Source organism: Abramis brama, assembly GCF_963993115.1.
Source record: "Abramis brama genome assembly, chromosome: 8".
Lineage (NCBI taxonomy): Eukaryota > Metazoa > Chordata > Actinopteri > Cypriniformes > Leuciscidae > Abramis > Abramis brama.
The window spans coordinates 20,934,200-20,958,073 of record NC_139970.1 but is presented as its reverse complement, the minus strand read 5'-3'; the positions used below and the strand labels follow the sequence as shown (position 1 = coordinate 20,958,073).

The window sequence follows — 23,874 nt, the reverse complement described above, 5'->3', positions numbered from 1 at the left end:
GCGGGAAATTCTAATGCCGGTAGCCTCAAACCGTATAAACAAGCAGGAAATTCTGGCAAGCTTTCTAGCTATTTCTCAAAAACACAAACCCCCGGTTTCACAGACAAGGCTTAAGCCTAGTTCCAGACTAAAATGCATGTTTGAATTTTGACTGAAAGCAATTGACAAACCTTAAAATCTTAAGATGCAAACCAATAATGTTTCTTTTTTCTTCTAAGGCTTCTTAAAGCTTCTTCTTCTAAAAGCTACTTAAATGTCCTAATGTCTTAATATAAGCCCTGTCTGTGAAACCATGACAAAGTGTTTACACAAACCTATAGCCTACTGTACAGTCAACATTCACAATGAAAAATACTACTAACATCAATTTACTTCCACCTCGATTCTTCAATTCACATTCCCCAAATTAATTCCCATTAATTCTAACTTTAGAAAGGGGCCACCTTACATGAAGCCAGGCAATCAGAATGGAGCTTGTCATTTGGAGAATATGAACGACCTGAAGGCTTCATGATGATTTTCTTCAACTACTGTACAAGTGGATGCATCAGAGACAGACGTGTCTTTTTAACAGGATCTCTGACTCTAAGCTAAAGGGCACAGCGGCTGCTATCAAATGAGGAGCCCAGCTGAGCCCAAACCAGCACATGGATAAAAAAAGGCAATAATTAGGCTGTCATAAGAGACCCTGGCACTATCTTCAGCTGTTCAGAGATGCTTCAAACACAGCCTGTCAGTTAACCAGGCACAGTTTTTAGAGGGGGAGTGGTCAGAGCACAAGAGAAAGACAGATGTGGCATGCCAAATTACTACTAACGATTATGAAGTCACAGTGGGCGGCAAATTTCTTCTTTTATTTCAATTTTTTTTTTTTAAATCTTCAAATTTTAATGAATGCAGTTTGTAGAAGTGCCCATTACATAAATGAAGAACAAAATATGTCAGCAATTCAAATACAACAAAACAATCGCAAATAATTGCTCCATCCACTGTCACTAAAAAGTACAGCACCATTATGATATATGCACTCGTTCTGCATTTATACAGTATATAGCAAAATGTGATGACGTAAATACACAACTGACAGGGAGACATTTTTTAATGTCTTTGAAAGAAGTCTTTTATGCTCACCAAGTATCAAAAATACTGTAAAAATTTTACTATTGAAAAATATTATTACAATTACTGTATTCTGTTCGAATAAATTTGTAAATATAATGTATTCTGTATATAATGTATGCTGAATTTTTAGCATCATTACTCCAGTCTTCAGTCACAGTGATCCTTCAGAAATCATTCTAATATGCTGATTCAGAGCTAAAAAAATAAATAAATAAAATACTATTACAATCAGTTTAAAACGTCCTTGATCATAATGAGCACAAATATAAGAAAGAACATCAAACATTACAGAACATGAATAAAAAATAAAAAAAAATATTAAAAAATCTAAATAAATTATTTTTAATCTTAACTGAAAGATGAAAGGAAATGAAATTTTAAAGACCCAGTGCATTCTGGGAATATCTAGGTAGTGAATGTTTCAGGGCTCTGGAAGAACCCTAGAAATGGCAGACAGAGATGTTTTTATTAAAGCGTGGCGCTAAATATTATCCTAACAATCTACGCCAATTGGTGCATCGTTAAAGTGATTTAGTACACTGATAGTTTATCAAAATTGAGTGTAAAATTGCCTAACAGAGAAGTCAAGAGCTGCTGATTGTTCCACGGTGTTAAATTCATCACGCGGCAGTAAACTCTACAGGGGGTGAAGGCCTGCGGAGAAGCCAAACTGTGCTGATCATTACCAAGAAATACATCACGTCTCTCTCTCTCCCTGTGCCAAACATTCATTTTCTCCATGTCTAATTAAACTATACCTGCTCGTAGAGTAAAAAATACAGCGTCTTTCTCCCATGTTTGTCTGTTAATTCACTCCCCTTCTGGTTCTCTTTGCTAGGTCTCTCTCTCTCTCTCTCTCTCTCTCTCTCTCTCTCTCTCTCTCTCTCTCTCTCTCTCTCTCTCTCTCTCTCTCTCTCTCTCTCTCTCTCTCTCTCTCTCTCTCTCTCTCTCTCTCTCTCTCTCTCTCTCTCTCTCTCTCTCTCTCTCTCTCTCTCCTCTCTCTCTCTCTCTCTCTCTCTCTCTCTCTCTCTCTCTCTCTCTCTCTCTCTCTCTCTCTCTCTCTCTCAAAGCACTGTAGGCAAATCTGTATCCTCTCTGGATAACGTTTCCCTGAGGGCTGTGGGAAAAGAAAAGTCTGGGATTTAATCTTTTCTTCAGAAGAGATGGGGGTGAGTGAAAAAGGTTTAACAGTTTCTCACTCTGACCGTCTTTACACTTAACAGCAACACACACACACACACACTACAAATATACAGCAAGGTTTATTTAAAGATAACCCAGATGAATGGAAAGCGCTTCAAATGAAGCGTAAAGAGGAAGGGGTTGAGATTCAAACATCTGCAGTACACAAAACTGAAAATAAACACACATGCAGATAAACACAATGACCTCAAACACACACTCGCAATGCTTCAATGTACTGATAAAAGGGGACCCACGGGGCATGTCTGTGTGTGATCTGAATATGATGGTATGTGGGGTGAGAGGCAGTTCACATCAATCCAAAAAGGAAAGACAAAGACAGCAAGAGAAACATGAAAAAGCTCAAAATGCTGCAGGGTAAAACTCTAAAGGCCACTTTCCCAGACACTGATTAAGCCCAGAACTACAGTGAAAGGGATAATCACTGTTGGAAATGTTTCAGAGTGATCTATGGCCAAGGAAGCACTGCTAACGGGGTACAGCGTAAGGGTAGGCACTGAAAAAAAAAAAAAAAAAAATGATGCATAGAAACAATTTTCACTCAGAAATTGCTAGTACAGTATATTTCACAAACAATTACAAAGAAACCGCAAGTAACACGTTGAATTAAACAATTTTGAAGTAGAAATACTGAAACAGTATTTTATTGTAAAACATAGTCCAATAATCTTTGTTTTGTGTATAACTTCGAAAATATTTTTTTAAGTGTAGGATTTTAGCAAGGACTAACAGTTAATGGAACGGTTCACCCAAAAATCACCCCAAAGTCATTATTTACCCACCTTTGTGTTGCAAACACATTTGATTTTTTTAATACAGTACATACAGTGCATGGAAAACAAAAGGAGATGTTTAGTAGAATTTTTACGCTGCTCTTTTCCATACAACAAAAAACATACAGTGATCAGGGGCTGTCAAGCACCCAAAAAAGTCTATACGACTCATGTACTATTTTCCAATTCTTCTGAAATCAAACAATAGTTTTTTTGTGAAGAAAAGACTGAAGTTTAGGATGTTATTTACCAAAATTCTTGCATTTCACCATCTTAAATCTCATCCACATATTCAAAATCGATGCATCAAGACGCCAGCCCATTTAATTACTTGTTCTAATTTTAGTAGTGATTGTTTACTTATCTTTAATAACGTTTTAAATGTATATCAGTTAGGTTAGTAGTTTTGCTGTAGTAACGGAATTGGAATAGAGCAGAGGTGTAAAGTGTACCTGAAAACCATACTTGAGTAAAAGTACCGATACCTTACAGTGTAAATGACTCCAAGTTACAAGTCACCTGACCAATTTCAATACTAAGGGAGTTGAAGTCTTAAAGTAGCCTGATTTTAAGTATTTTGCTCATACTCTATGTAAGCTCAAAGATGGACATCAACACCTAAGAGACATGCCAATGAAAAACAAGAAACAGTTGATTTGTGAGGTTTGTTGAGATTTGTGAAGATACCTTCAATGCCCTGTAGATGGTGAAACTACTTCTTTTGTAGCAAAAATAAACTGCTGCAGAAAAAGTGAGGTGCCATGCAAAATGTAACAAGTAATTGCATTACAGAACACAGATGTATTGGAGTAAAGAGTACATACTTATTCAAATACATAGTCGAGTATAGAGTAACAGCTGCTAATACTCAGCCAAACTAGTAACTAGCCAAAAATATACTTAAGTACCGCAACTAATTACATTTACTCAAATAATTTACACGACTGGAATAGAGAATTTCACTAGGACCAGTGGGCCAGTAGAAAAATCGTTGAGCCCTACTGGAGCAGCTCTAAATATGCGCTGCACTATTAAATGAAAGATAACATGCAACAGAGCAGAAGCATGAACAGTGAAAGTAACAGAAGCTTGTACATTACATTTTAACAGGCATAATTAAGCGGAAAAAAAAAACCGAAAAAAAACTTATTTACTAATATGAGTCGCAATGAGTCAAAAATTATAAACGCAATGAAAATACAGGTATCGGAAATCAGTATCGGCGAGTACCAAAAATGAACGTATTGGTATCGGACTCATTCTGGAAAAAGTGGTATTGGTGCAACCCTAATAACAACACTGTGACAGTCTTGGCATTGGTAAATATGAACCAATATGAACCCTTTCAGGTGCTTTTCTCAATTTTTGGAGTATGCTTTTATTGTAATTAAATTGTAACAAAGACATACAGGTTTGGAACGACAAGGTAAATAATGATAATTTTCATTTTTTGGCTAAACTGTCACTTTAAGCATTGATTGTTTTCAATTCTTGCGAGTGATGGTGAACAGGAGCTGTTTTAAGGACACCTGCAGACCAGAGCAAAGCCATCTCCACTTTAATTATCTCTCCCTACTGCCTTTCCATATTCATTATGCGCTATTCCACCGAGACACACACAAACCTACAGACTCACACTTTCAGGAACACTTGCACACACACACAGGAAACAAACACACACACATAAGCAAAAGGAAACTATGAAACCGATGAGAGAGCAAGCTATTTTTTTTTTTAGAAGGACACACACATTTCTATTCATTTCTCTTCTCCTTTTGTTTTCCTGTTCATTTCTTTGGCAGTGGAGTCATATTACAGCGGTATTCAGTACCCAAATAGGGTCCTGGCTGAAGTGATGTCACCACTTTGACCTTTCCGACTGTCTGCCGTTCCCAACAGGACACTGCTGAAATAATGAGACTTCGTTACCATAGCAGCTTAATAGGTGCCAGTTGTAGAAACTGAATAAGCCAATCAGGACAGAGCATTGCTAAGTACCTTCTAGCTGGCCTGAAAAATATCCACTTTAGCCAACGAACATTCCTGACACGTCAAGCTGTTAATGCCCGAAAAGTGCAAATGGGTGTTAGGCTATTAAGAACCTGGCCTTTAACAAAAGGCGGCTTGAAAAAAAAAAGACAAAAAAAAACACTTCATACATATCAATACAATGTATAAATGATAAAGAGCCGTTGAATGGGCCAAACGTTCTGATTGGCAGCAAAGCATGTTTCTGAAGAAGACTGGGTTGTTCAAAATGGCCAATTAGCAGCTGATTCTGATGAATTCATTAGCATGTTCTCAGGTAATTAGAGGAAGCGGCTGAGTGAATACTAAATATTCAACAGGAGAACAGACACAGTGCCACACAGCTCGCCGTATTCCTCTGAAGGATCTCATTAGCATAAACACACACACACACTCAAGCACCCATCTGCACTACTGAGATACTGTTTTATACACAGATATAAAAATTCACACCTCCAAAATAGCCTTTCCATTACAGGAAGAAACTGAGAGATAGGTAAACAAAAAGTCTTCTATTAACATGAATAACATTCTCAGTGAGAAATGCATTCCTCATTGATAGATAACGTCTCTAAAGACCCCATGAGCCAGTTTGATGAATGCAGTTTTCTAGTTTCTTTTCTATACAACTAATACAGTAAAACCTAACTCAACAGTATGATTCATGAACAAAAGCAATTACGATCATTTCCAATCACTTCATCTGCAACCAATTGATTTTTGGGACAGGAAGTAAATTAAAAGCGTTAGTACAACCAAAATACATACGGACAAACCTTAACTTGTGACCTGACATTGCTAGTTATTATACCACCTGGAGTCGGGTGGTATGATTTATTGGAGGGGTCATTCTTATTCTGGAGAGTATTTTACTAGAACAAGTGAACAACAATGTGAAGGTCACATTAAACGGTCTTGGAAACCTTTTACTATGCCTTGACCATTTATATTTTCTACTCTTCAAACACTGTTTATGTATAGTTTTTATTGGTTTAACATTGCCGCAGATCCAGACTTTCTATGTTAAAATATGAAAATCCAAGTCTTCTGTACACACACATATATAAACTGTGTTTTCATTGTTCTGCGTTAGGGGGCGCTATGACACATCTTCTGAAAGAGTAGTGAATCTCTGGATCAAAAGACGTGAAGAAGAAGCAGAAACAAGCGATAGCATATGTAATCAGATACATATGTAAAATATCACAAACATCAACATTAACCAGCATATAAATCAAAACTGCCTGATGTTACTGAATGAAATGTCAAACTAGGATGAGGACTGTGAATCTTTGGGGGTGATGATGGACTCGATCTACTCCATCTGTGTTTTGATCATCATTCCGAATATGATTTGGATGTAGTCTTTGACAAAAATGTCAAACATTTTCTCAGCTTTTTTCAAAATGTTGCTTTTTTATGATTTTTTTATGAAGCTTTTTTGATAAAAAAAAGAATGCATTAAGCTAGAATACATTTTTTTTGCTTTTTGTTTTTGTTTTTTTTGTTTAAGGTGTTCTTCTTTTAATATATTGCATGTTCAGATATTCATACAACAAAATATTCTGGGGGCCATGAAATTTTTCTGAAAATTATCAAAAATCCTTGCGGTGGCTGGCATCTTTTTTTAAAATAACACTGGTGGTAAAAGACTAAAGTAGAAAACAGTGTATGATACTGTACATAAAATGCTAGCTGTGAAATTAGCCTGGAAAGACAAACGAATCGTCATTATATTCCAAACTTTTTCAAAATGTCATTTCCAGTGGAGAATGAGATATGATGTTAAAAAACTTTAAGGAAAAAGAAAGACTAAAACCCACAACAACACAAATAATAAGAGTGCGCATTATTCTCCAAATATTACCGGTGAATAGGTTTTTGTGTTAAAATGACAGAGGAAACAAAGTGATGAAAATAAATTGATAATGGTCTATTTTGCACAGGTCCTATATTAGAGCCAGAGGTGACTGGTGAGGAAAAATCTCAATGTTCATGTTTAATAAAAATCTCAACAGTCTGTCAAGCCCTAGAGTTAGATTTTTAGAAGAAGTCAAGCTTGTCTGACAGCCAGTGTAGGAGAGAATATATATAGATCTAAGAAAATTCTCTCTTTCAGTGCCTAGCATAAAAATGGCCAAAGAAAAGGCCTCCTGGTGTCCATGCTCTCCAGGCCAGCAGGATAACAGTGTTTAAAAGTAAGGGGAGCAGGGCAGGTTCTGGGTTAATGGCACCCCTGGTACAGGGTACGAGTGTGCGGATGGTGGGGGTTGAAAGGGCAGAGGGAGGAGAGGTGAAATCCAAGACTGCCAGCCCATCTGTTCAGCCAACACACAGGCGGAGAAGCAGGGAAAACAGCGTGACATTTCTGCTATCTCTACTGCCACCATGCCAGGATCTTCATCAAAGAGCAGAGACACTGTGAGACACGAGACGACATGGAGTGATGGAAAAACAAATGCAGCATGAAAGAGTGAAGGAAGTGGATAAATAGAGAATGGAGAAGTACAGAATGAAAAAAAGTTGGGAGCTGAGGCGCAAGTCACATAACTGAAGCTAAATATGGATGTAACTTGTTTGAGTAAATCCAGCTTTGGAGCACCAATCCTGGGCATTAAATGGATAGTCCATCCAAAAATTAAAAATATCATTATTTTAAAGTTGTTCCAAACCTGTATGACGTTCTTTCTTCTGTGGAACATAAAAACAACTTAAAGAATGTTTTGGTTTCCATTGACTTCCATTGTATAGACAAAAAATACAATGAAAGTCAAACTATTTGGTTATCAACATTCTTCAAAACATCTTCTTTTGTGTTCAGCAGAAAGGTTTGCATGCAAGTTTGGAATGACACAAGGGTGAGTAAATGACATTTTCATTTTTTGGGGTGGACTATCTCTTTAACATGTCTTATAAAATGGTTAGTTTCAGTCATTGATTCTGATTGGTCAATAGCTGTGTTTTATTCACGATAAAACACGACTGTGACCGCTTCACCCAACGGATCTATTGGCGCTTTTCCACTACACAGTACCAGCTTGCCTCGGCTCGCCTCGCCTCGCCTCGGCTTTGTTTGGTTTTCCACTGTGTAAAAGTTGTACCTGTACCTGCTTCCAGGTACTTTTTTTTGTACCACCTCCGGCGAGGTTCTAAGCGAGCTGAGGCGATACTAAAATGTGATGTGAAAACACGGCAGACTGCTGATTGGTCAGAGATAATCGTCACTATTCACTGCGTCATCATTGCACGCGCCAGACGGAGTATCTTGAATAAAAAACAGCAAAAACAAAAACATCCATTGTCCTGTGTGTTTGGGTAGCGGGTGCCTTGCGTAGAAGATCACGGCATTATCCTGCGGCGTCGCTATGACGACAAGGTACTATTGTGGAGGTACTATCTGCAATGGAAAACGGAGCGAAATGCGAGCCGAGTCGAGTCGAGTCGAGTTGAGCTGAGCTGGTACTGGTAATGGAAAAGCGCCATTTGTATCGCTACACAACACTCCTAGCAACGTAAAAAATATGTTCGTATTGATATTGCTCATTGAAGCTTAGTAGAGTATTGTGAGAGATCGAGTAAGTGAGTGTACCTGCATTTACAGTATATATAGCATTTTCCTTCAGGTCAGTCCTATATCTGTTAATTTTTTTTTTTTAATGTTGGCTGCGATATCTTGTCCGCTTCGCTTCATGCCAAACAACACCCTTCAGCCGTGACTTGTTCACGATACAGCACAGACTCTCGTACCTTTTGCTAACTTGCGTTTAACATGTCTTGGAAAATAGCCTCAAATGTTGCGCTTCGTGTTTTTATATTCGCGATTTTCCAAAACGTTCTGGTTAGTAATAAGTCCATCGCTTTAAATTCAAGAATGACTACTGTATGTAAATATGAGAGGGTATTCCTATCATATTTAAATGTGATTGCCAATCCCAAAACCTTAATTGTACATGCTGAGCCCTGGTCCACATGTGGGTAATACAGGTTTGAATCAGAACAGCAACATTATTATAAAATCCAAATTTTCCCAATGATTTCCTCTTTGCTATATCAGTCCAATAAAATGCAAAATTCTAAAACAAAAACATAAAAAGACTTAAATGAAGATAAAGAACAAGAAAGGAACAAATAATGAAAGGGCAGAGAATGAAAGAGATCAGATAATGAGTGCATGAAAGAGAAAGATGGGACAATGATCAGATGAGGGACAGGTGGACACCACTCACTCTATAGAAAGTTCCACACATGTGCTCGTCAATAGAAAAGAAAAAGAGTTAAAAAAAAAAGGAGAAAATCTGTTGTCCTCACATCCTCACAAACATAGCCGTGGGGTATCTGTGCATTTGGCACTGGGGCCCCAGAGGGGAGGTTTCAGATGCCAGGGGCCACTTTTGACTGATGTCATGTGTGTGTGTCAGTGAGGCCATAAAAGCCTCATTCTGCTCTCTTCATACTCTTCCAATCATCTCCATCAATGGCTCTATAATTAAATCACAATCAATTACTCTATATGAGAAGCCTTCATTAAAGCCAGTTCTCTGACAATGCTCGAACAATCAGTGCAACACTACAGCAAAAAAAAGTATGAATTAGGATGTCTGTTAAGGTTTTATTATGCTTTTGAAATATCGGCGGCAACGGCGGTATGGCAGATTCTGTAATTTCCAGTAATTTTACACTTCAATAGCAGATTCCACGCTTGTTTTTGACAGCGAACACAATAATGTGGGCCACTTGTGTTCACACAGCCAGAAAGACCACCAGGTCACTGAGCAAAAAAAAAAGAAAAAGAGAAAAAAAAAAACAACAACAAAAAGACTGGAGAGTCTGGGACTTGACCTGGATTACATGCACTCACACGCAGCATGCCACCATTCATTAATTCCTGTCGTTTTTTTGATTGTTAGTACAGCATGGTGTCTTAATCAGTCACCATTCCAGTCATCTGAATATTAACACGCCAATCAGACCAAAGGGCTTTTTGGCAGCAACAATACACAAACCACATACCGCTTATTCAAAGTGTGTCTCTCTGATGCACGTCCATGAAACAACATTTGTTTGCTTTGTAATGTCTTTTAATGTCACCCTATCTATTTTCTAAATGCATGTTATTGATCGTATTGTAATTGATTGCATTTTTATCTTGTAATTTTGAATCAAAACGTTGAGGTTCAATTTTCAGGCTCACTTTCAAATCTGCATCCATTCAATCACCAAACGACGGAGAGAACCACGTTTTTCTCGGATGTACAGTATGTCACAATGTGGTGGAAAAGTTTTGTTGTGACCATTATATTGTGACTTTAATTTATGGGATATTTGTTTTAGCTAAAGGAGAGATGACAGAAAACATATGGAAGCAGGCCAGGCAATGGGATGTAGACACAACACATCCAGATTCAAACCCACATTTCTCATTCGAGCGCCACAGTTTGATCGGCCAAAAAAAAAAAAAAAAAAAAAAACACAGGCAGAGTGAATTTGTGTAAATCATTTAAAAACAATTCTTAGACAAATCATTGATTCAAAATTATGCAAAATTTTACATAAGAATTGCTTCATAAGGTCCAATGTGTCTGGAGCACCTCTAAGCCACAGCTCCGACTATTACATCTATTTTTAAGAGCATTCTTCCACTCAGCATTCTTTTCGTTGGTCAGGCACAAAGGTATGGGCTGCTTTATTGTCCCGTATCCTTCCAGGGGATGAAACAGAATTATTCATGTTAATTTCCTGTGTTGATCAGAGACGGGACAAGAAAGAGCACCCTCATCTGGCCAGATCAAAGGCAGGGGCCGTCAGTCTTAAATCACGCCAGACATGGTGCAGAGGACCCTCAAAGCCAGATCTGATCCACAGCTTTCTAAACTCTCCACTTCAACAGGAGGAAGTGTGAGAGATCACTCTTCCCGAAGATTGATCGCAGGGAACACCTCTCTTGACGTGATTAGAAACACATGGAAGTTGAAGGTCTATATGCTTACCACCTTTCTCGTTCCCTTTCTTTCACTCTATCCTCCCAGTCATTATTTTTTTTCCATCTGCTTTTGCAAAAGAAGTGCTTAACCTTTTTTTGCGCGAGAGATCTAGGGTGAGATTTGCTTTGAGCGTCTGGGGTGAGTAATGGTGGAGGAAGCCAATCAATACCTCTTTGCCTGATGATGGCCATTCAGGGTGTAATTGCGTCGGGTGCCTTTTCCTCCAATGGAACATAACTGCCCCTTTCATCTATTCACCTTTTAGTAGACTCAACCATTTTTGGCTTTGTCTAACCCCTAATTGCTCTCAGACCTGTTTTGTCTTCTGACAGGTGCTTGAGTGCTATAGATGACAGAGGTATTAAACTAAGGACATGCATATGCAACTCCAGCAAGAGCTTCTAGATGACCTAAGGTCTGAGGCTACCGACGGGTTGAATTACAGGAGCCGTGGGAGTTAAGGATTGTTGGCCAAAACCCCAAAGGCCGGTTTGTTTCTCTGAGGTGTGAACGCGGTCATGTGGTGACATCCCCGATACATCTGCACCAGCTGTCTTCGCCGTGACTGCCTGTCCTTTTGACGCCAAACCTCCCACTGCAATAGCACCAGCCGTATCGCATGAATACATTATCGGCTTTCACCACGTCAACGTCGCTTCATCGCACCTCGTCAACCAAGAATCCTGCTAATTATGTACAGAGACTCTATGGTGTCTCTCCTGAACGTCGTGGAGGACAACTGCACATTAAAATGGATGTCAGAGGCTGGCAATGTTAGCGCACATTAACAAGGCACTGCTGTTCGGCTCTGGCCATCAGACTTGAACTGTAGTTGATCGGAGACAATCTGCTCATGGTATGGAAGAGAGACAGAGGGAGGACAGAAGGGAGGTGGCGGAAACACTTGTCTGGATCCGTACGGGGGGCGGCAGGAAGCAGAAGGAAGCAGGGCTGGATGAACAATGGAACAGACTGGCGAGCAGAACGCCTCCCCCCTGCTAAGATCTCTGGCTTCTGCTCTTGGTCACCACAAATCTTCAGAACTTCGGTAGAACTTCTCCCAGCGTTCTTCATTTGATACTGAGGATACTTTCTCCAGTGACTAGCAGCCTCACTCTTTTCAAACTGTTCTTCAGTGTACTTCTAAAACACAGACAAGACTGAGGTGAAGAAATTTGTCCTTATTTCTTATCAGGCTGTGAAGGCTCCACATAAATACATTTTCCTCAAACCAAATTCTGAGCTCCAACACATCCCTCAAGTACGTTGTGCATTATTAATGACATAAAAAAAAAAAAGTCCTTAAGAAAGACACAAAGGTCTGGAACAAGCATGGGCAAATTTGTAGCAGTCTATAAGTAGGGATGACAAGATATCCTATTAGTTATTAGCTGATTATAAAATGTCTTATTTATCAGTATTGGCCTATATAGGGTATTTAATTGTGCATGTACATTTCCCATAATTTTACATTTATATTACCTTTGAAGTCATCTAACACTCACTAAAAGATAATAATAATTTTATAACACTGTTAAAAGTAATCTTTAGCTTTTCATACTGTACATTATAATGCTACAATACCTAAATGATTGCAGTTTTTTGCGTCTTATTTTCAATTTATTGATTTGTTAAGTTTATTTAGACAAAATAATACATAATTGTAAAATTGGCAAGTTATCGGATATATCAAAAATAATTATCGGCTTATCAGTATATCAGTGCATCCCTATCTATAAATATTAATATGACTGTTTCCATTTCCTGTGAATTGTATTGATCATTACCAATTGATTGGGTTACACTTTATTTTAATGGCCCACTTTCTACTAACTATAAGTAACTTTGCGACTACATGTCAACCAACTCTCATTGGAGTATTAGTAGACTGTAGTAGACTGTTAGGTTAGGGTTTGTGTAAGTAGAATAAGTTGACTTGAATTGGCAAAGTTACTTTTAGTCAGTAGAAAGTCTGTTGGAGGACCATCAAAAACAGTTACCATTGATTGGCATATCATATCAACTGCAGTAATTATTTCTGTAAACTTTCCAAATTTAGATTGAATTAATCTGACTGTGTCTGAGACTTAAGCTTTAGTAGTGAGAAAATTGCTACAACATGGTACAAAAACCAACAACAAAAAAGATTGGCCATAATACTTCATAATGTTCCAGAAGCCCTCCATGGACTCTGAATTTGGGAAATGTCATAACCTGAATCCAGACTGAAGGTGGAGGTAAAACCTGTGAGGTCTAATCATACAAGCGGCGCAACACTAATCTGCCATGTTCATTAGCACTCGCGCTGTACATCATTAGTAGTATCCACAGAGCACCATAATGGCACAAATTACACTGTCATCCTCAGCTATAATCACCCCACTTTCCACAGCCATTAAACTGAGCAAAGAAAGCCTGAGAATCCACAGAGACTGGAAATACAGCCCAAAAAAGGCAACGATACACACTAAAAGTGGGTTCGCTACATTTGGGATTTGTGAAATATCTAAAACCGTCTCTATACTGTCTAAATGGTGATCTGCTTCATAAATCACCAAAAATGCATTACAGAAATGAAGCACAACAATATGCTGAAATTAAATTAGGCTAATAGATTCTGATGGTTTCGCAAGACCTTGTTGCTCTCAAACTTTTTGATTTAAGAACCCTATTAGGCGAAACCATATGAGGTACCTGACCTCCACGGATCTAATGGTTCTTTCATTATGTCTTGTTGAATAGTTACAGTGTCTAAGCTAAACCTAACAAATTTACAATCGAGACAAAGTAATCATCAGTCCCTAAAGAACCGTTGACCCCTGCAGATGTAAAACCATCTGCGACCATAAAGCTTCTGCCTGCCTGTCCTTTGAACATGAAAAATTAGGGTTTGTTTAATAAAAAAACAGATTAATGCTTGTTCTGAATTAAAATACACAGCATTTTCAGTGATTAACCACTTTAATAATCGAAAATGAGTTTCATTTGGAGCTCAGGTACTTGTTCTAAATGGATTCAACTCTCATTCGCATACTGTATCTTGGCCATCAGGATACTGTGAGGTCATGTGCTCAGTACAGTAAAATCTCTTTGTTTATACAGTACAAATAATGGAAATACTTCAGACGTTTGTGGTGCTAGACAAGTCTGGGTTAGACTGGCACCATCCAGGCTTCAAGTACAGACTCTCTGAACTACGTGGCAAAGACAACTGACCTCATATACACATGACATAACAGGACATGACAGGTGCTCGGCATGTTTCTGATTACTTGAGGAACATTATGGGAATATTCAACCTCAAAGACCTTTCAACTTCCTGTTTAAAATGAGGAATATGAGTTGAGAAGACGGGCTTCAGAGAATTTCTCACTTGGAAAGGTGCAAATTAGCCTGAGATTACAGTGAGTGATGACATGAAAAAAAAGAGATGAAAAAATGGGTACAAATCTTCAGAACTACATTTGTCTGATGGAGAATCTCATCGGCAGCCTGTAAGCATAAGACACAAAGTAAATTCTATAAGACCCTCGGCAAAGGATGCATATGATTATTATTTCCAGAAAGAATAAAAGCAGTGTTCCTGCAGCTTCTATTAGCTCTTCCCATTCATTTCCACTTAATCTGCCATATTCTTTTGCTGATTGTTACCTTTCAGAGACTGGTCTAAGCAAGCCTGCCACATCTTCACTCTTTAATGTAATCAAAGGAAGAAGCAAGCCCATACTGGATAAAAAATGGATACGTTGGAACAAGAGGCTTAGCACATAGGTGCTACAGATGGGGAAAAAAAAGAATAAAAAGAAAAGACCCATTCAGCAGTGGGACACACAGACCCAATCACATATTCATGCCATTTTCCATTCATCCAATCATCTTAATCAGGACATTGCATCTTGGGAATCATAGGGGAGATGATTGAACTTCCATTAAAGAGGCCTTTTAGTGATTCATATGTAGATGGAGGAGAGAACAGCGGCGGCCTGTTAGCTACTGTATTCCTCCACTCGAACCGCACGCATGAACCTCCCGGTGATACTGTTACCATGGTGAACTGAAGACTGAGACGACCATACCCTTTCACAGAAATAAAACTATCTCCAGATCACAGCGCTCGTAAAGGTGAGGTGGGCGCCGGCGTGGGCAGCTGTCGCCATTGAGGACTTACATGAGCATGGTTTTATAGTCCTAGTAGGGATTTTAAGAGAGGGAGGCCGGTAGTTGATCTAAATTCTAGACGCCCTATCATCTGATAAAGAAAGACCAGCAAAGCTTCTCACATTTAAAATGGTCCCAAGAGATATTTGGACACTTAAGTGATGCTTAAAAATGTCATTGCATTGATTAAAAAATATCAAAGTGGGCATCTGATACCAGGTGTAACCACATTAACTATGCACATCCACTAACGTTTGACAAACAAAATGTGTCATAATACTTTTTGTGAAATGTTATGCTTGGAAAAAAGTCATTTATTTAAAAAAATAAATGCCAGCTGTTTTTGTATTTTGTTATATAATGCAATGACAGTCATACATTTTTAAGCGTGCCTAAGGCAATCTGAATAGGCAGTCATGTGTCTCTTGACGTGCAATGGTGTCAGGTTTTTTCTGATGAGTATCAGACTTTGTTGTTGACTTGATCTAACATACAAACATACAGCAGGAAAGACATTATGAAATGTGTTAATTGAGAGAGAGAGACGAGGAACAAGGGGGGCTGTCACTCCGTCAGCAGGTCTGTGAGGGAGGGATGAGGTAAGTTGCACCATCTGTGACTCCGACACTTGTTTCAGAAGCTTTTAGAGGCCATTAGCACACTCACTAAAGGTCACACACCAGTGCTCTCACTCACACACACACACACATGCACGCAAGGTCAAGCACATGCATGCAGTCATATTCACATATAAATAATCACAGATGTACAAACATGCACATACACACAATAAATCAATCTCAGTCGAGCTAAATATGAATTTGACAACAGATGAGTTGAAGATGCCGCCAGCATGTACCTGTCAACCTCACTGAGCATCATCCTGGTGGAACGGTGCCTTTGAAAGACAAAAGTAAAATATGACTATGACTCAACATTACTCCAGACTATGACTAAAATGCTCACAAATGTGACAAACAATAAATAAATAAATAAATAAATAAAGTGGCAGTGAATAAATAAAGTAGGTAGGAAATCTTTATTTGAATTAATTGGTATAATTAAATGAACTAATTGATAAATAATTGAAATGTTCTTCCTGCACTACTTTTAACACACAGGCATACACACTGCAGCTACATTTTGTTGTCACTTCACCTTCTGGTGTTCAATCCTTTTCTGACACAGTTTAGTAATTTACAGGAGTGACAACCGCATTCTACAACCAAATTAACTACTCGGGTAGTGATAACTGGATTTAAATTATATGCAGGAGTGTTCAGAACCAAACTGAACAACTAGCTTTTAATGGTGTATTTAAATGTCATTACTGTGTTTTCATTGGCCAATGTTAATATGCGCTTGACTGGCATCTTTGAACTTTGCAACTTTCGCCACAGTTTTCTCACCATCTTGCGCAAAGTGTGTTGCATTTTCAAGACACTGTATCAAATTAAAAGTTCAACTCAAGACTTGAGCATATATCTGTTTTCGAATGCAAGTACAAGAATACAGGTGAACATCACCATAAAGTAGATGGCAGTGCTTCCTTCACTATTTGGCATCTTTCAACTGAGTCGTTCAATAGTGCCAAATTCGCAAATGCATCATCTTATAAACTCATTTATTTTAATAAATCAGTTGACTAGATTTATGAATCCGTCTCAAAACTTTCCTTTCACAAATTAATAATTATTATAAACCTGTGGGCTTAATGAATCAGATGAATAGATTAACGAAACAGTCTCAAAAAGTTTTTTCCCTCCAAATGAAAAATATATATGATCAATAAGTTATGACAACATCTGTTTTTACATTGCTTTAGCTCATCAAAATAAGTTAAGCAATTTATACTTTTGCATAAGTTGTACAAGATTTTTTTTAAGTCAGTTTCATGTAATTTAAGTTGAAATGACTTAAACATTCAAGTTGATTGTACTAAGTTTAAGGCAGCAACTTTTTTTTTAGTGTATATGAACCATTGGGTTTTAATAAATCAGATTGACAAACAGTAAATGAATAAACAGTAAATGAATAACTCTTATGAAACATTCTTTTGCTTAAATACTATTTTAAGTCTTATTAATAGTGTTATCAGAAATTCTTCACAAAGAAAAGATCCGCTATCACGGCAGCTGTGGTGGAATTTGCTGGAAGGCAAAATGGCAGAGATGTGAGGAAAAATGAAAGGAGAGAGGCAGAAGAGTGAGAAAGAAAAGAGGACAGCTGGTGACAGAATGGAGGGAGCAGGCCTGCTGCAGTCTCTGTTAATGGCAGTAGCATGAGTAGTGAACACTTGTTCTCACTCTCTCCTCTACATAAACATCTGCTGGGAGAAAAGCACTATCATTACACACACACACACACACACACACACACACAGGAACTTTCTCTTTCATTCTCTCTCATTCCACCTCTCCACTCCATCAGTATCTCATGGTTTTCAGTTAAAAAAGCTGGTTTACACAGACTTGTTTCCAGCATGGTACAGCACTTCAAAATTGTTTATCAAACATGGCTGTTCGAAAAGACACCCTGTTAATCTTTCGCCTTAAAAGGTAAAGCTGCAAGCCGCATTCCTCCCTCGCCTCTAATGGGAGACAGTCATGTGCTCGGGTCACAGTTTTACATGCAAGCCGAGAGGCTTTGAGGAACAGCAATTTTGCTGAATTGCTTCACATTAAGTTTAATTATGTAATATTTCATTTCTGATAAAAAGTAGCAGGGTTGATGAGATAAAAGTCTGGAAGTGTTTAACGCTGTATGTAGTTTTACTGAGAGACGTTTAAAGTGTCTGAAAAGAAATGTCTCAGATCTGACTTCAGGAAATAGGGATTACTGCAAAATGAGAAAAAAAGTAAAGAGAAGTAAAAAAAAAAAAAGACTTCCAATTCAGATCGGATGATCCAGGTTGAAAGACATCGAAAAATGCTGATAAACACTTGTGGCTATGAGATGCAAAGCACTGTAAGCACTGTGTGTGCTGTGACATTTGCAACTGTAGGTCTCAAATAATTGTGTGTGTTAGCCAGTGTAATATGTGTGTGTGTGTGTGTGTGTGTGTGTGTGTGTTGTTAAGGGTGTGTGTTTGTGTGTCACAGCAGCAAAATGAGAGGCATTTGGCAGTCCACACGGGCCTCCATCTGTCTGCAAGATGTAAAACATCCTAATGGGTCCCATCCTCCACCTGAGGCTATACCTTACCCTCCCATAGAGCTACTCCATCTCTGTTACATACACCCACGCAAGCTATACAGTTCTCTTGTAGTGCTAAATAATCAGTTTGTCACACAAACACACTATACCACTAATTTAACACAACACACAAATGCACACATTTAAACGTACTAACACTAAACAATATACTGTACACACAAAGGTGGGAAACACAAAGGGAGCTCAACTCACTGATTCCAAATGGAATCTGATGTTAGCATGTTGCTAAGCTAAAATTGTGATACAGTGAGGATAAACATACATAGAAGACACAAAAGCACTGGGTAAAATCAATGATTTGACTTTTTTATCAATACTGTACTTTTCAGCATTTGATGAAATAATTAATATCAGTAGAGTGCCTATATGATGCTGTCTAGGTAGGCAGCTCATAGAGCAACGGTGTTAGCTTAAACAGCCATGCAACTGCTATAATGCTATACATACCCACACAGTAAAATATTTATTTTGTCATTTAAAAACAAAAAAACAAAAAACACTGTTAATTCCTTACCACTATAGTGAAAACTATAGTGAATATATTTTGACATTTTATGTAAGATACTGGTAAATTTACAGATCTTGGAAGTAAACAACAGGTTAACAATCAGTCATCCTACAATTTATAGTTAAAAAAAAAACAAACAAACATTTTGATAACTTTAAATTTGATGGTATTTTGTTTGTTTGTTTCTTGTTAGAATTTGTTATCAGTTCTTTAGGGTTTTATGTTGCATCTTATGTTCATGTTTATTGCATTATTAGTGTCAGGTGTGTTACATAATGGCATTTTGTATTTGCGTGTATAACACCTTTATATTAGTGTATACCTGAGCTTGTGGAAAGGCTATTTTTGATGAACTCTACTTCAGCATGGGCCTTTGAATGCTAAGGACTGAGATACAGTGTAACATAAAAGGTTGATTTTCCTCTTTTGTCATATGTTTATTACCGAGCTACAGGGCACTATCCTGGCTTAATATGCCAGATTTGCAGCACTGCTCTGACCCACAGACACAGCTACCACCAGATCAACATGGCCACAATCTGCAGAATGGACACTAGCCAGTGACTCCCACTGGGCACTAAGTAGTGGCCAATAATATTGTATCTGAGCCAGGCAGAGAACAAAATACCATCCACACTGGCCAGCAAAAGATTTAACAGGCACATATAAAACAGAGATAGAAAACAGAAGAAGAAACTAAGCCAGAAAATAAACATTTCAACCAGACAGTGACAATGTCTATAGGGATTCTGACCTCAAATAAGACATTCATATTTAGTATTAGAGAACCCAAACTGTGTCTATAGCCTCATTGGCACACTAAACAACAAGATGGCTGACATTCAATTATACAAATCTGGTAAACAGACTGAAATACCTCTCTCAGCATCTCCTGAATTAAAGGAATAATTCACCCAAAAATGACAATTGCATAATAATTAATTCATTCCAAACTGTCTTCTTTTTGGAACATGTAAATTAACAGCATACATGTCTGTAACAACATAAGGATGAGCAAATGATGATGGCAACAATGTTTAGTGAATTACCTCTCTCTTTAAACATCGTAAATGAAGACTGTTTCTTCATTGAGAGACACTTCGAGCACTTGGAAACACTCTCTGATTTACAGTTGGTGGGACTAGAGGTCACGGTCCTCAAGGGGTGTACTTCACCTGCTCTTAACCTTTGAGGTCAGACATCACAAATACACATAATGCTAATTGAAAAGAGCAGTCAATAATTGTTCATCGATCTACACAATGCTTGAGCTGTTTTAGTCCCTGGTTGCATGTAAAACATATAAGGACAAATACAAGGGGAATAAAAATGGAATAAAAAATGTGTTAAAAAAGTTTGTTGCGTCAGCCCTTGACATTCATTAAGAGCAGGTCACTTAAAGGAATAGTTCACCCAAAAATGAAAACTATCCCATAATTAACTCACCCTTAAGCCATCCTAGGTGTATATGACTTTCTTCTTTCTTTCTCCTAAGTTATGGGGTAATTTTCACTTTTGGTTGAACTATTCCTTTAAGGGCAAAATGAGCTATGTAGCCTATAATTGAACCAACTAAAATTACACAAAAAAAGAGATGAAACACAAATGCCCATTTGGTAGAGATTATTCTCTTTGGAAAGTGATTCATTCATAACTGATTCAGGATGATGTTTATACGAGACTGCATGAGACACTGTTCTCTAGGTACTTTCCAATTCAACTTCTCAAACAAACATTATTAACTGCTGACTGTCAGAGTTGCAAAATAAATAAGCTAATGACGCAAAAAATAAGAGACCTACACACACAGAGAGAGAGAGAGCGAGAGAGAGAGAGAGAGAGAGAGAGAGAGAGAGAGAGAGAGAGAGAGAGAGAGAGAGAGAGAGAGAGAGAGAGAGAGAGAGAGAGAGAGAGAGAGAGAGAGAGAGTGTTTGTGGTAACCTTGACAATCTGACAGTTCCAAAGAATAAGGGTTTATGCAGACACACAACCTCACAATGAAAGTCATGTTAAGCAAAGACTCATCAGTTACTTTAGACAGCATTGTAAAAAAGCTATGCAGGAATGTTCACAAACTTATGGAGAATTCCACTTTTCTATAAACACATTTTCAGTCCATTTAATCCGTGGATATTTGGCCCATGCAGGGTGACAGGGCAATCTTGCAGCAAAAAGATTCTGGGTTACGTCAGCTTTAAGCGAAGGCTGTGTCGAATTCCATGGCACGCTACGCCACCAAACGCCTCTTGAACCCACATCTCTAATCCCCGCTGCCATCCAAATATAAATAAATAAAACTACGGTGGTTTTCAATAACCTTTACATTCCTCACCCCATCAACCACTGACAAGCCAACACATAAACGCTTATCACCTCAGAACAACGGTGCGCATTAGAATGATTGCATGGGTGCGGGAGCAGAGCTGGCCGCAGTGGGCGCTCTGGCAGACTCTCGACAGACGCACGGAAGAGGAAAAACAGTGGGATCAGGCCGAGTCAGACTGAGTCGGATTAACAGAAGCGAGAGCCGCGTCGTAGCCCCCACTTCCTGACAGGTCGAGACGGTTCACCTTGAGAAAGACACCAGCTGAATCATGTTCTCCGGCTGTTTTCCCTCTCTCTGCTGTTTCTATTTCTCTCTCTCTGTTGGAATATTCGGCGTGGTGTGCTTTTCAGTTTTCCCGGCAGCCATCCAAATTAAAACAATTATAGAGCTAATTGCCCGTTAGGTGGAGCCTGCCGGGGCGTCCATGCTCTGATTTGTAGAATCACTCATGCGGGTCGTCCTCCACTGTGATGGAGCCGCCTGGTCTTGCTGGTGCTGGAGCCAGTGCCGGCCGGCCAGTCGATCGACGGGCAGATGGGCAGGGGTTGGCACAGGTGCCCACCGTGATGCAAATTAGGCTTGGCACTGGTGCAGTGTGAAGACAGGGGAGATTGAGCGCTGTGACGCAGAGATGGCGTGCCATATGGAGGTGAAGCTGACTACTCTGTTTACCAGCGGTCAAAGTCAGTTACATACACGCAAGCGGGTCGAGACACTTTCAACCGCGAGCATGAGCCAGCAGAGCGCCCAAACAGCAACTCGAGCCAACATTCCGCCACACGACACGTGACCGCCCAGCGACCCAACACCACAGCTTAGCACGTGTCAAATTAACATCTATACTGACCTGAAAATCATGTGCAATTATTTACTTACCTTTATGTTCGCTCCAAACCTGTATGACTTTATTTATTCTGCAGAACACAAAAGAATGTTTAAGAATTGTGCTGGTCTCTCTTTTGAGTTTTTTAAGTTTCAAAAAAGAACGCAACATTTTTAAAGTCATTATTTACCGGACATTTGCCCTAGCTCTCCTTAGAACATATACGTGTGATTGGCAAAGGACAAAAAAGCAGGAAAATATACGGCGCACCTACTATGTTTCGATTTGCAAAATGCTCGATTTTTTTTATTATTTATTTTGTCCCGTTGTCGGCTTCAGCTAAGAAAATAAATAGTTCGCCCAACACGTCCAAAATTCTTAGCACACTTTAGATAACCTTCCGCAACGAGTGCAGGCTCTTTGGTGGAGCTCTGCTTTGAATGAAGTTCCATCGTGACAAATGAATGGACTACTTGCGGAGTGACATGAAGACATGAATCAGAGGCACAAAAAACATTGACAGCGGTGAGCGGTCATTATGTTTACCAATACCCAAACCGTGCTTTGCGCGCGACCCGTGAAAAAAAAAAAAAGCGGATTTGCATGATTTACAAGAGCATCATTTTCAGGTCGGAAAAGCCTGATTTCCGGATTTATCCGGAAGAATCACACCCCTGTTAGAAGTCATAAGTGAAGCAGCGGCATCAGATTCTTGAATGAACAGCTCTTTTGAATCGGATCACTTCAATGAATCAGTGAATTCAATGAATTGTTCATTCTCTAACGTGGCTCACCTGATTCTCGAGTTCAACTCCCTTACTCAATCCATTTGCAACAATTAACAGGCTCACTGGGAAGATAATCAGTGAATAACAACTTAACATTTTGGACTATTTGTCACAAGAAAAATTACTTCAGATGATGAAGACAAGTCAAATGGGCCATCTTCATGATATTTTTTATGATGCTTTTCTGTCTTTTTGAAGCTTGAAAGCTTCAGTCCTTGCACTTATATACAAATATATTTCAAAGCATCTCCTTTTGTGTTCCACGGAAGAAAGAAAGTCATACTTGAGTAAATGATGACAGTATTTTCATTTTTGGGGAAACTCTTAAGAGAGGCAACAAAAAACAACAAAGACAGAAGAGGAGAGGGACAGACAAAAGGAAATACAAACACAAAGAACTGGGGTCTTACCTCAGCAACCCAAATCCTTTCTTCTTGGTCTTCTTATCCAACTCATCACCGACCTCCTCTGATTTCTTCTTCTCTTTCTCCTTTCCTTTGCTTTTCAACTTGTCTTTCTTTTTGCCTTTGGCCTTCTTCTTTTTGTCTTTCTTGTTCTCCTCATTGTCTCCCGCACCTTGTCTGGAGGAGCCACTGACTGGAGTGTCTCGTCCAGAGCTCTGGTCGGACCCCTCATCTATTTCAATACAAGAAGCAAACATAAAATATGAACATATACTGTAGTTCCCTACAATTGGGCAGCATAACCAAAATATACATATTTATTGCACATTTCTTCATGTGTTTATTTAACAAACTGCACAAATGTATCTACCATGGTATAAACGGCATTGCAAAAACTCAACTGGCTGACAGATTTCTATATTCACTCAGTATTTACCTTCAAACGGCCTAGTGCTAGTGTGGCCTATATCTCAGTTGGAGTCGAGGAAATATTAAAGATCTCTTCATAGATATTTTTTTTCCAGCTAATCTGCCCTGGTGCATC

The 23,874-nt window shown here is 38.7% G+C and overlaps 1 protein-coding gene across 3 annotated transcripts in view; it reads right to left on the bottom strand.

Annotated features, from left to right (window-relative positions):
* pard3bb (par-3 family cell polarity regulator beta b) overlaps positions 1–23,874 on the bottom strand; it is a 325,627-nt gene that overhangs the window by 85,364 nt on the left and 216,389 nt on the right. For all 3 annotated transcript variants that reach the window (XM_084121943.1, XM_084121945.1, XM_084121944.1), the window contains exon 18: positions 23,337–23,562. In XM_084121943.1, coding sequence (XP_083978069.1) covers positions 23,337–23,562 — 226 coding nt within the window. The remainder of the gene's footprint in view (positions 1–23,336; positions 23,563–23,874) is intronic.